The sequence below is a fragment of the Phoenix dactylifera genome, chromosome 3 (assembly GCF_009389715.1).
Source record: "Phoenix dactylifera cultivar Barhee BC4 chromosome 3, palm_55x_up_171113_PBpolish2nd_filt_p, whole genome shotgun sequence".
In the NCBI taxonomy this organism is placed as follows: Eukaryota; Viridiplantae; Streptophyta; class Magnoliopsida; order Arecales; family Arecaceae; genus Phoenix; species Phoenix dactylifera.
Genome location: NC_052394.1, coordinates 23,462,621 through 23,475,686, shown reverse-complemented (window position 1 = coordinate 23,475,686; position 13,066 = coordinate 23,462,621). Strand labels below are relative to the sequence as shown.

Here is a 13,066-nt window from a genome sequence, read left to right as displayed (position 1 = left end):
GAGAGCTCAAAGTTTTGGTATTGACACGGTGATGGTATCATTTTATTTTTCCTTCCAACATTCCATCTCTCACTTTGCAACGCCCTCTCTCTCAATTTTTTTTGAAAAAATCCAATATGCGGAAAGTTCCACGAATCTTATCGCACGGTGGCCACATCTTGGGTCTGGCTCCCCCTCTTGTGCCCGTATAGTGTTTTTTTTTTTTTTTCTCTGGTGCAATTGTGCCCCGTACAGTTGAAAGGTATCCGAGTCTGAAAGAAGACTTCGGTGCAGATATCTCGAGGCTAGGGCTTTCTTTAGTGAGCGACGGAAGAAAGAGATGTATATATATAAAAAAAAAGAAATCAAAAGAGGGGATGGAAAGTCCTCCGATTGGGCTCGCAAATGGTGATCTATAGACGACGGTGATTCCGGCTTTCTTCTGCTGAGATTTCTCCGCCATGGAAGAAGGTTACACCAGCCTGCCTACCAGCCACTTGCTCGGTTCCGTTCCAGTATGCATCTTCCTCTCTTTCCCCCTACCTTTCCCTCGTTTGTTCGCGATTTCTCTTGGCTATTTCTTTTTTCTTTTCAAGAAAACGCGAATTCTTCTAATCACATGATGGTCCGATCGTTTATTGGCTTTCCTTTTTCAAGAAAATTTCGTCTTTATTTTTTCCGATTTGATCTTCTCTCTCATCGTTCTTTTTATTGGGATTTGATCGCCTTTAGTGGTATATTCTCAGAAATTGATATAGGAAATCATTCTTGCTTCTCCCTATTTGTTCTTAATGAAAACTATTTTCAGTGACATGAACTGGTGTTTTTTCATTTTCATATGCCTGCACCACTATTGCTTGAATTTGGACTTCTTGATTTTTTTTTTTTAACTGCTGTAACTTGTGTCTAGGCTGCGGTTGCTGAAGAAAAAGCCAAAGGCGCTGCTAGTGAATGTAAGAATAAAGATTTTTGCTGTTTAATTTTAGCAAGGAAAATCTAAACAACAATTTCTGTGATTCCTTTTTTAAATTTTTTTTTTGACTGTGGCATATGTGCAGCCTCATCTGCCAACTTGCAAATCTTTCCGCCTGCTAATGGAGGCTATCAAGCCCCTGGGAGTCCATATGGTATGTATGCTTTTAAGGCGATTCTTGTTCAGATATCATGTTTAATGACCGAATTGGGCCTGGAAATCGTGGAACTGTTGTGATGAAACCTGCAGATCATTAATTAATGATCTCATTTCTTGTTATTACTTGTATTGACGATCAGTTTGATGGATAATAATTACATGGATTACTTTCTATAACTGCCTAAGGCCAGATTAATATGGGTGCCTTGTGTAAGTTTAAAATTTGCATCATGACCAATTCAATCCTGGAGCTGTTTGTGCTTTCTATTGAAACCTAGCTTCTCTATCTCCCTTGACATGTAATACTTACTGCTAGAACTTTTTTAAATAACCTTTTCTTCAAAATGATGCCTAATCCTAACTTTAAAAATTATATTGTTAGAAATACATAATCTGATATATATTATGTCCAAAGAGGTGAGTTTGCAGTCTTTGTGCCTGTAACTCGAGGTTATGCATTTAGTCCTATACTGATAAAAATTGGAAAAAGCCTGGATGAAGGGTACCTGGATGAAGCTCCTACCACAAGAAGGTGTGCTAATAATCACCTACCATGAGAGAGAGCAGATAGCTAGAATAAAATTTGGTCGATGCTCAACCATCAAATATTAGTTGTAATTTGAAAGAAGGCCATATGTTTTTGTACCTGCCCATATGTAGTTGTTGCTACTTTCTTTACTTGCTATTCTTGCTTATGTACAACATTTTTCTATTGATGCAGGTGGAGATGATCAAGCTACAAGCAGTTGGAAAGGGGTATGTAGCATTTCATCGTACACCCCATATTTCAATGTTGATACCGATATTGTGGTGGGTAGACTTATTAGTTCTGTGTATCCCATGAATGATTTTACCGGGAAAATCGATGGCAATCCTGATCTGTGAGTTCCTCCTCCCTGTAATTTTTACCAGCTTATATATAGTTTGCAATTTCCTCTTGATATTTTCACTTTTAGGCTTTTTTTGTGTGTATATAATACTCCCCTTCTACTAATATGTCCTTTTCATAATATAAATTAAAATAGAAGCCTAAGTTTATGAGACTCTTTTGTGTATTTGGGCAGTTAGATTTAATTTGTGCTTATACACAAATTGCTTTATACATAAAATCATAATATCCATGTAGGCTATAAAATATAATAACCAAAGCATTAATCTTTTCTTTATTATCATTATCCCTATCTGCTTGAGATCATATTATGTTTGTCCTGTCAAAACTACGTGTCAAGATATTGCCAGGTTTGATAATACATGTTTGATGCTTACATTTTTACTTCTGTTTTTTTCAGGCATCTTTGCTGATTGGTAAATTTGGCTTAAGTTCTCACTGATTTATATTTCCCCCTCTCAAGCTGACCCATCATGGACATTTCCAAAAACCTTTTTATACCAGTTAACTTCATAAGAATAACGAGCATTGTGAGCTGGCTGCTGCGACCTTTGTCCCCATATATTGTGTTGGTTGGACTGCATTGAATTTAGATATCTACTCTCTGACAAACAAATAAAAATTAGATTATTTACCCTATCACATTTGAGGCGCTTGTATTTGTTTTGTGTTCTCATACCATCTTTGTCATCTTACAAGCATATGAAGTTTGTTCTCATAAATCTATGTATACTAAGAAATTAATAGAAGTAACAATACCTGCTGCCACTTGTGTATTAAATGTCACTGCATTATTATTTTCTCTTGTACAGTGTGCTGATCTCCGGGCTATCTTGGCTCAAACTCTTGCTGATCTGTTATTTTCATCCTGAAAGTAAACCTTTAATGGGCTCTTGAAATTTGTACTTACCTTGTGGAAGTTTTTTTACAACCTTCCTTTAAAGGTCTGTAAATAGGAAGGTTACAATCACAATATTACTGCTGCATAAGCATTGATGAAGCTTTTGAAATTTGGGCTCATTTTTTCATGCAAGGATTAAATTAATGTGTGTATGTGTCACTTGTCTGTTTCTTAGATTATCAGACAATATTACATTATTGTAAAAATGGGAACTGTTTCTTCTTTAGAGAGTTGCCTGGCTGTTGAGAATGCATGTGTACAGAAACTATGTCTACCTTAGTCTGGTGGGATTTTAAATGATTGAGAGTTTTTTATTTCACTTCATTCTACTCCACTTGTGCTTAGCTACCTGTGATCCCCTACAACTAGCATATGACTGCACTTTCTCCTAGATCATTATTTCACATTTTTGAATCATTGAAGTCATCATTTTTTCCCTGGTTGCTCCAATCAACAATTCTCTATTTGGAGTTTTGGTTGATGAGTTGATCTATCCTTCCTGGCACTCATTTAATGGAAGAAAAATGTTTACATTCCCCTCTCCATGAAAGATTATGTGTGGCTTACATGATTAAACATTTGGACATTTATAGGTATGGCCCCATTTGGATCTCTACTACATTGGTATTCATGCTTGCTGCCCTTGGAAACTGTGCAACCTATCTTATGCACAAAAGAAATGAACCAGATATTGCGTGGGCCTTTGACGTCACTTATGTAAATTGGGCGGCATGTATCATATATGGTTATGCACTTGCTGTGCCAGTTGCATTTTACTTCTTGCTTCGGTACTTTGGATGTAATGCAAGTCTCATACGCCTTTGGTGTATGTGGGGCTACTCGCTGTTCATCTTCGTACCAAGTTCTGTAAGTTTCTTGCTACATCTTTTTATTTCTGTAATTGATTTGTACTGTTCAATCAAATGATTGCTTTTGCTTGAGGACTCATCATCCAGTTAAACTACATAATTGTTGAGTTATTTAAATGAATGATCACTTCGTATTGTTCCAAAATCCATCATAAGAAAATCATGTGGATTTAGGGGAAAAAAGGATTTTGGAGGGATGTCCAGATTTACATTCAGAACTTGATGGTATAAAAAGAATAATCCTTTCCAAGAAATCTTTGGAGAGTTGTCACTCATAAAGCTAATTTTTTGTTCAGGCGCAGTGCCTGCTTTGCTGGAACATTTTATAGAGTGAAATTTCACAAAATAATTTTGAAAAATATATATAAAATAATTGTTCATTAATTTCATTCAATTTATTTGTTTTACTTCTCTGTCCCTTTATCCGGCTGAAGATGTATCAGGTTTTTTTCTTTCTTGATAACTGAATGAACCTCCCTCCTTTTTTTCTCTTAGGAGCTCAACTTGAAATAAAATTTCTCACAACTTGTTCTAAGGTATATCTCAGGACATCACTGGTTGTATAGGGTTCTTATCAGTTTTGACCGAATAAAATGTCATTAATTTGTGTAGATCATTGCAGAAATAATATAACGCTAATACATGACTTTATGAATCTATAAGAGAAGTGATTTAAAAAAAACAATATAGAAATGTGAGGATCCTTGTGCATCAATTTTGCTGCATGTCTCTATTTGCTATGTGATTGATGTGAAGATTTGAGGTCAAACAGAGCTTATGCATATGGGTTTTAATGGCTTGGAAGGGATTTGTGTCATTGGAGTTGGATTGTTGGGCATTAAGAAAGTTACAGTAACTGTACAACTGTTAGGGCATGGGCAAAGGACTATTTGCAGGCTTCTAATAGTTGTTATCAGAGAGTCAGTTTCAGCCTTACTCATTATGCATATAGGCTGATGTCTTAGAACCCTGTTGATGTTGGTCATAAAAGCTTGGATTATGAAGGTTAATGATTTTGTTAGGTTGGCAACCAGGTGAAAACCAGAACTTTTAGACTATGAGATGAAGCACTTGATTCGGTTTGTGCAGAGTTGAGCTCCATCTTAATGATTAAGGGCCTGTTTTGTGTTGCTTTTGTTTTTCTGTTTTTGTTTTCAAAAATTAAATATGAACAAAATGTAGTAGACCATAACCCTTTTGTTTTTTCAATTTGTTTGGTGAAAATCTTCAGAAAATTAGGAATGAAAGATTTGTTGCTTTCAGAAACGGGCGAAATTGGAAACAAGTAATAGCGGAAGTTTGGAGTGAATGTTGTCTTCCACATCGATCTCCATATGGGATTTTACTAATTTATAGATAATAAAAAACACAAAAACAACAATGATGCCACAGGTCCTAAGTTATTACTTTCATGTGTGTACTGACTTTTGATAATTAAGCTCCATCATACAGTATGTTTTGCAGACAGAGCATCAAATTAAAAGACAAGGATAGGTTAAAAAATTGGCAGAACAAATAGGAATGTTTTTGTGTGGGTTTGTATTGCAGCTGCATGGTGGCATGAAAATTCAACAATGTTGCCCATAAAAGATGATGATTGGGAGATGCTCCAATGTAATGTTTTTTCCTGTTAAATATGGTTAGAACTTAGAAGGGAGAGATGGATATTCAATTAGTATCAGGGAGGAGTTTAAGAAGTGGAACAGTGCATCCAGGTGGTTTTTTGATTGTCATCTCTTTAAACATTAAGGCTGTAACAAGGTCAGCAGCAACATATATTCTTCAGACTGTCCGGCGACAAAGTGCACTGAAACACATAAAAAGAATGTCAGAGTTTTGGGAAATGTTGAATTGTATTTGTATGGAAATGCAAAGAACAATTAGAAAGTAGTACTTAGCAGAAGAGCAAGGGTTAATATCAATGGAGGACAAAATATGTTAGAACATCGATGTTACTGAAACATTCGACAAAGATTTGGAGAGCTTGGGTAAGCAGAGACTCACATTTGCACGCATGGGTGGGAAAGAGAAGAAAATGAGAAAAATCATTAAAAGGATTTGGAAGGTTTTAAAGTTAATGGAGGTGCAACCGTTAGGGTCAATGCGATTGATTTATAAAAGTTGGTTCTAAATAGTCGGGCCTTTCTGTTTTGCTTTTGGTCATTTGCATTTTCATAAATTTTTGATTAGCTATATTCTAAGAGAGAACTCCAGGTGTATATGACTTTGGTGAAGATTCTTTCAGCACTATATCTATAAACAATGGTGCATCTAGGTCAACAACAGAACACAAAAACTTTTAATAGGTTGACACTTCTACTTGGAGAGTAAGCAAAATTTAACCCTTTTTTCCACTTTAAAGAGGTCATGACTAATAATTGCTCACTAGTGGGTTTCTTCACTTCAAGAGCATGCCTCCACCCAAACTTCACTTTGATTAAATAAGATAAATCCGACACCGGTGAGCTTCCTTTTCATTTGTCAGCTATTAATCTTTCGCTGCCTAAAAGCAGGATACCAGGCTGTTCATGATAATATTTGGCACCTGCTGCTCCATGATGTGAATTATAGGTCTGATAGATTAAGATTGATTCAAATCTATTGACAGTAGTTAGATGCAAGCATTTTTCTCCTACCTCCATTGTACTGTACTGCCATAGCTATATATATCATCTTCAACTGTATGCTTGATTAACAAAAATGGAGGAAATGGGGAAAAATTATGCTTGTTTTGCAGAGCAACCGCAATCTAATGATGCATACAACCAGTTGTACTATAAAATTTTTTTTCCATCATAGGAAAATGATCGTTTCTTATCAACTAATTATGGATTCTTTTAACTGATATTTCAGTTGTTGTTGATAGCTCCTGTTGAGATTTTCCGATGGATCATTATAATTCTTGCTGGTGCTGCATCATCTTGGTTCGTTGCGCTAAACTTAAAGTCTTATACAGAGGGGAGTGATCTGATGGTTTTAATTGTTAGCGCCTTGTTGTTGCAAATTGTGCTTGCACTTTTCATCAAAATTTTCTTCTTCGCGTGAGGTTGTATGTTCAGGGGGTATCATGGCGTGCAGCATATTTGATAGCAGATGTACAGGTAAGCTCCAGATTCCCAAGATGTATGTAATGTAGGTTGAATTATGTGATCATTTGCTTGTGTGTGAAATACTAAAAAGAGTTCCATGCTGCTGCCGAATTTATGTAAACATGTTTTAAAACATGTTTTAGGTAGGTTCAATGATGATTGAAGGTAGTTTTATTCTCAAGATTTATTTAAGCTTGCTTACTTTTGGCATTGTAACTCCCTATCCACTACATTATATAATCTCTATAATGTTATTCAAGTGTATAAATCATTTGTTCCAAATAAGTTGACCTCTTGATAGCATTTTTTGATATCAGAAACAATAATTCTGAAATACCTCAAATTGTTGCAGTATATTTTTTTGCCATCAATTTTGCTACTGATCTGCATCAAGGGCATTGCAAAATATTTGCATAATCATACTGTTCACTCAGTATCTTGGACTCTCTGCTGGAGGCCAAGTGCAGAAATTTTAATGAAATCTTTCAGATTCATCATTAGTGTCTAAAACTTGAGAAATCTAATTGTTTGATTTGATCTAATTTGCACAAATGTTCTTCGTGATCTATTTGGAATTTTGTCTGAGAAATATTGTTTATAAAATGTACAAATTTACTCAAAGAACCAGTACATTTGCTAAATATTTTTGCAACTTGCTACGGATGAATTTTAAGGCAAGGCTCTTTACTTCATTCTATATGCAGGGTACTATCATACGGAAATGAGGTTGCAAGGTCTGACTTTACATACTGAACCTAGTGGACGAGAAGGGATGATGTAAACACCTTAAATTGATGTCTGGAGTTGCAGTGAAATGTTTTGCCAGACTTGATATTTTTGAAAACTGTTTGCTGGATGATGCTTTTTTGCTTCAAACTGACTTGGACCTACAATGTATATCATGCTATTGGAATTGTGGTGGAGAGGATCTCCTTGCTTGATCTTTGAATGGAATTGCCTCTTGGGTCCCTTTTTTTTTTCCCCGTCTTTCTGAAGATATCTTTTTGTTTTTATGGGCAAGGCTTAAAAGAAGATTTTGCTGCCATGAATTTTTCCCCAGGTGAGGACTTAACAGTTAATATCAGTGAGATTGGGTGATATTAAAATATCAGGCTTGTACACCTGGTTTAGGTGGACTTATTGTGTGGTTTACCTTTGCCTTTGCCCTCAAACCGCTTCATGTATTTGGAGTTTGCATTTATGATTTGAAGGTAGCATCAGAAAGATTTGATTTGCTGGTCGGTGAAGGTGCCATCGGAAAGATTTTGTTCAAAGACCTATTTCAGGGCTTTCATGTATGGCACTGCATCTAATATATATATATATATATATATATATAACGTGAAACGCCTAGATACGACCATACCTCAATAAACCCCGTTTGTCACACAAATATCAGGTCAGCTCATCATTAGGTAGGCTCGCCATCTCGCATGGTCCAGCTACTGGACGCTGGGACTTCAAAATCGTTTCCAATTTTTTTATTCTTTGGTGTATAAGACTTACTATCTCTTTGGAGCCAAAAATGAAAAGGCAGTTTTCCTCTTTGGAGCTAAAATGGAAAAATGGTCCATACCCTTCCTATGTATATTTAGACCCAGTTTGGTACCCTTTTTTTTAATAATCAAAACACAGAATCCAATGTAGAACATTGGTTACCCTATCTCTATTTTTTTTGAAAAATAATTTTTATTAATTTTGACCATACATGTAAGTGAAAAAAAATTCCTTTTATTTTTTTCTAAAAAATAAAGTTTCACTATAACTCCACATGCTACCATAGAGCATATGCCTGCAGTCTGTTTCTCAGCTTTAACACAGAATTGACTGGTATATTAGAACTCATATGTATCACCATGCCCATAACTGACCACACAATTTTACAATTAGCAAACAACAATAAAGGGTGCTCCCAAATAGAATGTACATGGAGATGATGAGAATGAAGGCTGTTACCCTGTAAGCTGCTCAAACAACAAAGGTCTTACCCCTGTATAGATGAAATTCGACATAAAAAGCAAATAAAAAAAAAGCACTTTTCTAAAATAACATGAGCATTGCAGCAGCAAGTCTCAATGATATTTGGCTATCCCAGGTAAGCGCAAATCATAATTTACCTCACAAGTGCGCAATAGTTATAAGGCCTAGCCGTACTGATTATATGATCAACTGAGAAGGTTTTCAATGAATATTTTTCAACTTGAAGAAAAGCAGAGAAGTTTCCTGGACCTCGTTTGCAAAATCTTGAGATGCGAAGCTCACTGCTCAACAAACTTACAGAGAACTCTGAATAAATAACAGAGGTGCGTGAAACCAGATTGCATGTTGTTGAGGTTATCCAGGTCGTGGATCAATTCAACAAAAGCCTAAAACAAACACTAGACAAACCAATCCAAAAGCCTCTGATCTAATAGTTCCAAGAGTGAGACAGTCAACATGTAATAAGCCATAAACTGAATATGGTTTGTCCCACAATAAAAGCCTACAAAATTTTGACTATTATCTTCATCAAAAAGGCAAGCAGCTTGCTTGTATAGATCAGCTCTCACAGGCATAAACTAATAACAAGCAAGGAATTATGGGGCTAAGCAGAATTTCAGCCATCATAGGAACACCAAGAAATAAATCCAGAGGCTAAGCGATGACAAAAAGGGATCCATCAGCTTCACTATAAAATAGAATTGCTTCTTTTTGATACCACCTCCATTTCATACAGTGCAACTACAAACGGCATCACAGACTAGTAGTTGTGCAACTCCATGGTTCATAATAGGTATATCATAAGTTGAATGTTTGTGAATGAGAACCAGGTGTCCGGTCAAGATACCATTTCATCATCAACATTTAACTGCAGCTCAGATTAGCAATTTTTAGGTGCATCAGAACTTACAAATCAAGATTAGCACGTATGACTGTTCAAGGATCTTGAACATTAAGGGAAAAAAAAAGGTTCATGAACTAAGGCAAAATAATATCTCTAACTTGCTCTAATTAGCAAGAGCAAAATAGTGGGGTTGCATGTACAGCATAAGCTATTAGAGAGAGAGAGAGAGCAGAACTTGAGAAAAGAAAGATTACACAACAATATTGGTAATTTAATCACTACCACCAGTTCTCAAAACTTAACTACAGGCATACATCTCTCTTTGCATACAGTTAACCATCTGAAAGATGATATGCAGTCAGTAATGCCTATTAGTTTGAGCAAAATCCACTAGTCACTAAAACTGTATCATATAACAAACATACTCTTCAACAAAAACTGTTTATAGGCAATATATGGGTGCAGAATATAGATATCTGAAAAATGGAACATGTGCCACAGCTTCATGGCAAAACTTCCAGAATTTCACTTCTGAACAAACTGTTTCAAATTCCTCAACCAATGCAAGTACTCACGGGAATCCTTGTTAATCATGTACTCGTGCAAGAAGTTGGTGGTCATCGGCGAAATGCCTCTTATGTCCAAGTACTTGTGAAAGGCTTTCTGAAGGTTCTCATCCAGATCACTATGACACAACAAATGGAACTATTTAGCTAAACTTACAAAGAAATGATACAAACTATCATGCATAATAATGGCAAAGGAGATCATAAGGGAGATCGGAAATGCTCACTTGAAATCAGGGCCTTCATAGGCAATCATCTCCTCTTCAGATTCTTTATTTTCTCTTACTGACATGCTATCGATCGTAACTTCATCTGGGTAAGCAGTACAAGAGAACTCCAGACTGGGTCCATCTCCTTTAGAGACATTAACAGTCAACGGGATGCTTGATTGGCTAGGCTTCTCACCATGGCCACCATCCTCATCCTCATCATGGTCGTCCTCCATATCATTATTTGGTTCCTCTCCAGTGACGAGGCTTGGCATAGAAACTACAACTTCAATGTTCTCACCTTGATAGCTTCTCTTAAGAGTGATCACATTCATTTCTTTCTCATCTTGGATCTCAAAAGGAAACCCTTCAGGTATTTCCTCTACCTGTTCAAAGTCATAAAATAAGCAAGCACTCCGATCATAATAGAGAAGAGAAAAATACTCTTTCCTGTCTCTTTTTTATATATAAAGCGTCTCTTTTTTATATATAAAGTGGAATTCCAAGAAACTATTTTGACCATCAATTGCTAAAAACCAAACCTTTTCATATAAATTAGTATCAAGTAACTAATACTTAGTATACGGTATGCCCGCAGCCATTAACCAAGTTTCATCCATCAGAGTGTTGGTGAATATTAGACACATAAAGCTAGAGTTTTTACATGATGGCAGTTTTCATTTCAACTTTGGTTCGGGAAATGAAAAAAGAATGGCTTGTGAAAGCGTTTTCAACTTTCGACAAGCATATATAAATGCAATCCGATATAGCGTTCCCTTTCCTTGAACATGAGACCGAAAAAGAAAAAAATGCAATCTTCATGCGAAAGCAGGTTTCAAATTTCAATTTTCTCCAAAGATTTTGGTTTTAAGAAAAATAAATCGAAGCAAAAACAGATTAGGATCTGTTAAAAGCGAAAATTAGGGTTCACCCGGTCGTGGTCGTCGGAGTCTTCGGCGCACTTGATCTCATCGTCGATGATACGGAGGAGGTTGGCGTCGGACGGCAGCTTCTTGGCCCCCGAAGAGAATAGAGCGAGAGAAGGGAAAGAGAGAGCGGTTCGCTCTCCTATGGTCGCCCGAGAAACGATCCCCTCCAGGGACAGGGGACGGAGGAGGGCGGAGTGGTGACCGCCATGGCAACTTCTTCCGAGACACCGGATCGCGAGAGGAAACGCAGCAGACAATGCTCGCCGGAGGGGGGTGGAGAAGGCCATGGCCGCCGCCCGCCGACGCCTTCTAGAAGGGATGGAACGAAACCTTAATGGCAGGCCGAGTAGGGTTTTAGCGAGGGAGTCTACTCGTAGTCTAGGGTTAAAGAGGGAAGTGGCGGTAACATGTTCCGGCGAGTTCAGAAATTATGCAGTACCTTACCTTGGGATCAAGGGTCACATGATACAAATTTCTCACCGTTCGATCGAGTGTCTGAACAGAAAAGAAATAAGGATAGTTTCGGAAATGGAATACTTCTTGGCTGCAGTTGTTACCGGCACCACCGGAAAACTAGCGCAAGGAGTAGACTGCAATAATGATGTTTTGAAGGATCTGATTAAAAAAAATTTGAAGTGCAAGAAGCCAAGAAGTGTATGTGCAACACTGGCAAAGTGAAGAGGGCTAAAAGAAAATTTTCCCATTTGATCATGAAAAATATCATGACAAGTTGCAACTACATGCCCCACAAAGTTGCAACTGCAAATCTAATCACCCCAAGCAAAGTAATCATCATGAGTTAATTCAACAGCTGCTTGATCAAATTTCATGAACTAGCTTGTCAAACTAGTTGTTCGATAATCACCGTCAGAGCTGCTTTGCTTTTCCATCTTCCTCCAAAAATGAAGGGAACATCTATTCAATCCCTCTAACCGGTAAATCATCATGCTTTTGGTGATGTTCAGCAGACAATGACAAGCAGCACTTTGGTTCTAATGGAAGCATCAACAAATAAAAGAGGAACCATGGAGCATCGCCATAAGAAATAACTCCTGGCTTACCAATCTTTCCTACCACAATAAGGAGAAATTATTGTCTACACTGCATGCACCAGCATGATCATGCACATTGCGTTATTGCGGTTCTTATGATGGTGCACCGAGATACGTGTCAGAGGAACCGGCGGCAATTAAACGACTCGGGTGAAAAAGGAGGAAAAAAAAGTTCTAAATTGAGTCAAAAAGCTAATAACTAAGATAAAAGAAGCTTGGCGAGTTATGATGCTGCAGCAGCAAGCGTAGCACAGAGAACTCGAAAGAAGCTATTCCTCTCTCTTGGTACAGCTCATTTTAGGAGGCAGGCTTGTTTGCATATCTAACAGGTGCTCTCTTATCCCTTGATGCTGAAAACAGAGGACCAACAATCTTCTTGAAGGTGTAGCCAAAGTCTGATTGGTTAACGAATGGAAGCTAACAGAAGATCAACCACCGAGTTGGACTATTCTCCCTTGTACCTTAGCTAAGCTACCATTCCTCTTATCTCATGCTGTTATTGGCTGCCTTTATGGCCATGTTGGTGCATGCAGTACAGGCAATAATTTCTCTCTCACAATAAGACAGGCTTGTTTATAGATAGCTTATGTACACAAAGAAAAGGTATTCTTGTGTTCTTCCAGAAAG

General features: G+C 37.2%; 2 protein-coding genes across 3 annotated transcripts; one reads left to right on the top strand and one right to left on the bottom strand.

Moving 5' to 3' along the window:
- Positions 1-206: 206 nt before the first annotated feature.
- Positions 207-7,838, top strand: LOC103704123 (protein YIPF1 homolog). Of its 2 annotated transcripts, none has more exons than XM_039125079.1 (7): positions 207-494; positions 890-932; positions 1,038-1,106; positions 1,833-1,992; positions 3,495-3,768; positions 6,624-6,871; positions 7,522-7,838. In XM_039125079.1, the coding sequence occupies exons 1-6, from the start codon at positions 441-443 to the stop codon at positions 6,813-6,815; spliced, it is 792 nt and encodes a 263-aa protein (XP_038981007.1). In that variant the 5' UTR covers positions 207-440; the 3' UTR covers positions 6,816-6,871; positions 7,522-7,838. The 2 variants fall into 2 exon arrangements, with proteins under 2 accessions (XP_038981007.1, XP_038981006.1); XM_039125078.1 differs by having other exon boundaries at positions 208-494; positions 7,564-7,838.
- Positions 7,839-9,922: 2,084 nt separating this feature from the next.
- Positions 9,923-11,810, bottom strand: LOC120110319 (uncharacterized protein At2g39795, mitochondrial-like). Its single transcript, XM_039125080.1, has 3 exons — positions 11,390-11,810; positions 10,477-10,844; positions 9,923-10,368 (listed from the first exon to the last, which is right to left on the bottom strand). Exons 1-3 carry the CDS (start codon positions 11,672-11,674, stop codon positions 10,209-10,211), a joined length of 813 nt encoding a protein of 270 aa, XP_038981008.1. The 5' UTR covers positions 11,675-11,810; the 3' UTR covers positions 9,923-10,208.
- Positions 11,811-13,066: the final 1,256 nt, after the last annotated feature.

Bases quoted from the DNA above. Each gene is read 5' to 3' on its own strand.
- LOC103704123 (XM_039125079.1), top strand. From the start codon at position 441: ATGGAAGAAGGTTACACCAGCCTGCCTACCAGCCACTTGCTCGGTTCC. The intron at 1,107-1,832 runs GTATGTATGCTT...CTATTGATGCAG, and splicing joins AGCCCCTGGGAGTCCATATG to GTGGAGATGATCAAGCTACA. The intron at 1,993-3,494 runs GTGAGTTCCTCC...GGACATTTATAG, and splicing joins ATCGATGGCAATCCTGATCT to GTATGGCCCCATTTGGATCT.
- LOC120110319 (XM_039125080.1), bottom strand. From the start codon at position 11,674: ATGGCCTTCTCCACCCCCCTCCGGCGAGCATTGTCTGCTGCGTTTCCT. The intron at 10,845-11,389 runs GTGAACCCTAAT...GACTTTGAACAG, and splicing joins ACTCCGACGACCACGACCGG to GTAGAGGAAATACCTGAAGG. The intron at 10,369-10,476 runs GTGAGCATTTCC...GTTGTGTCATAG, and splicing joins TATGAAGGCCCTGATTTCAA to TGATCTGGATGAGAACCTTC.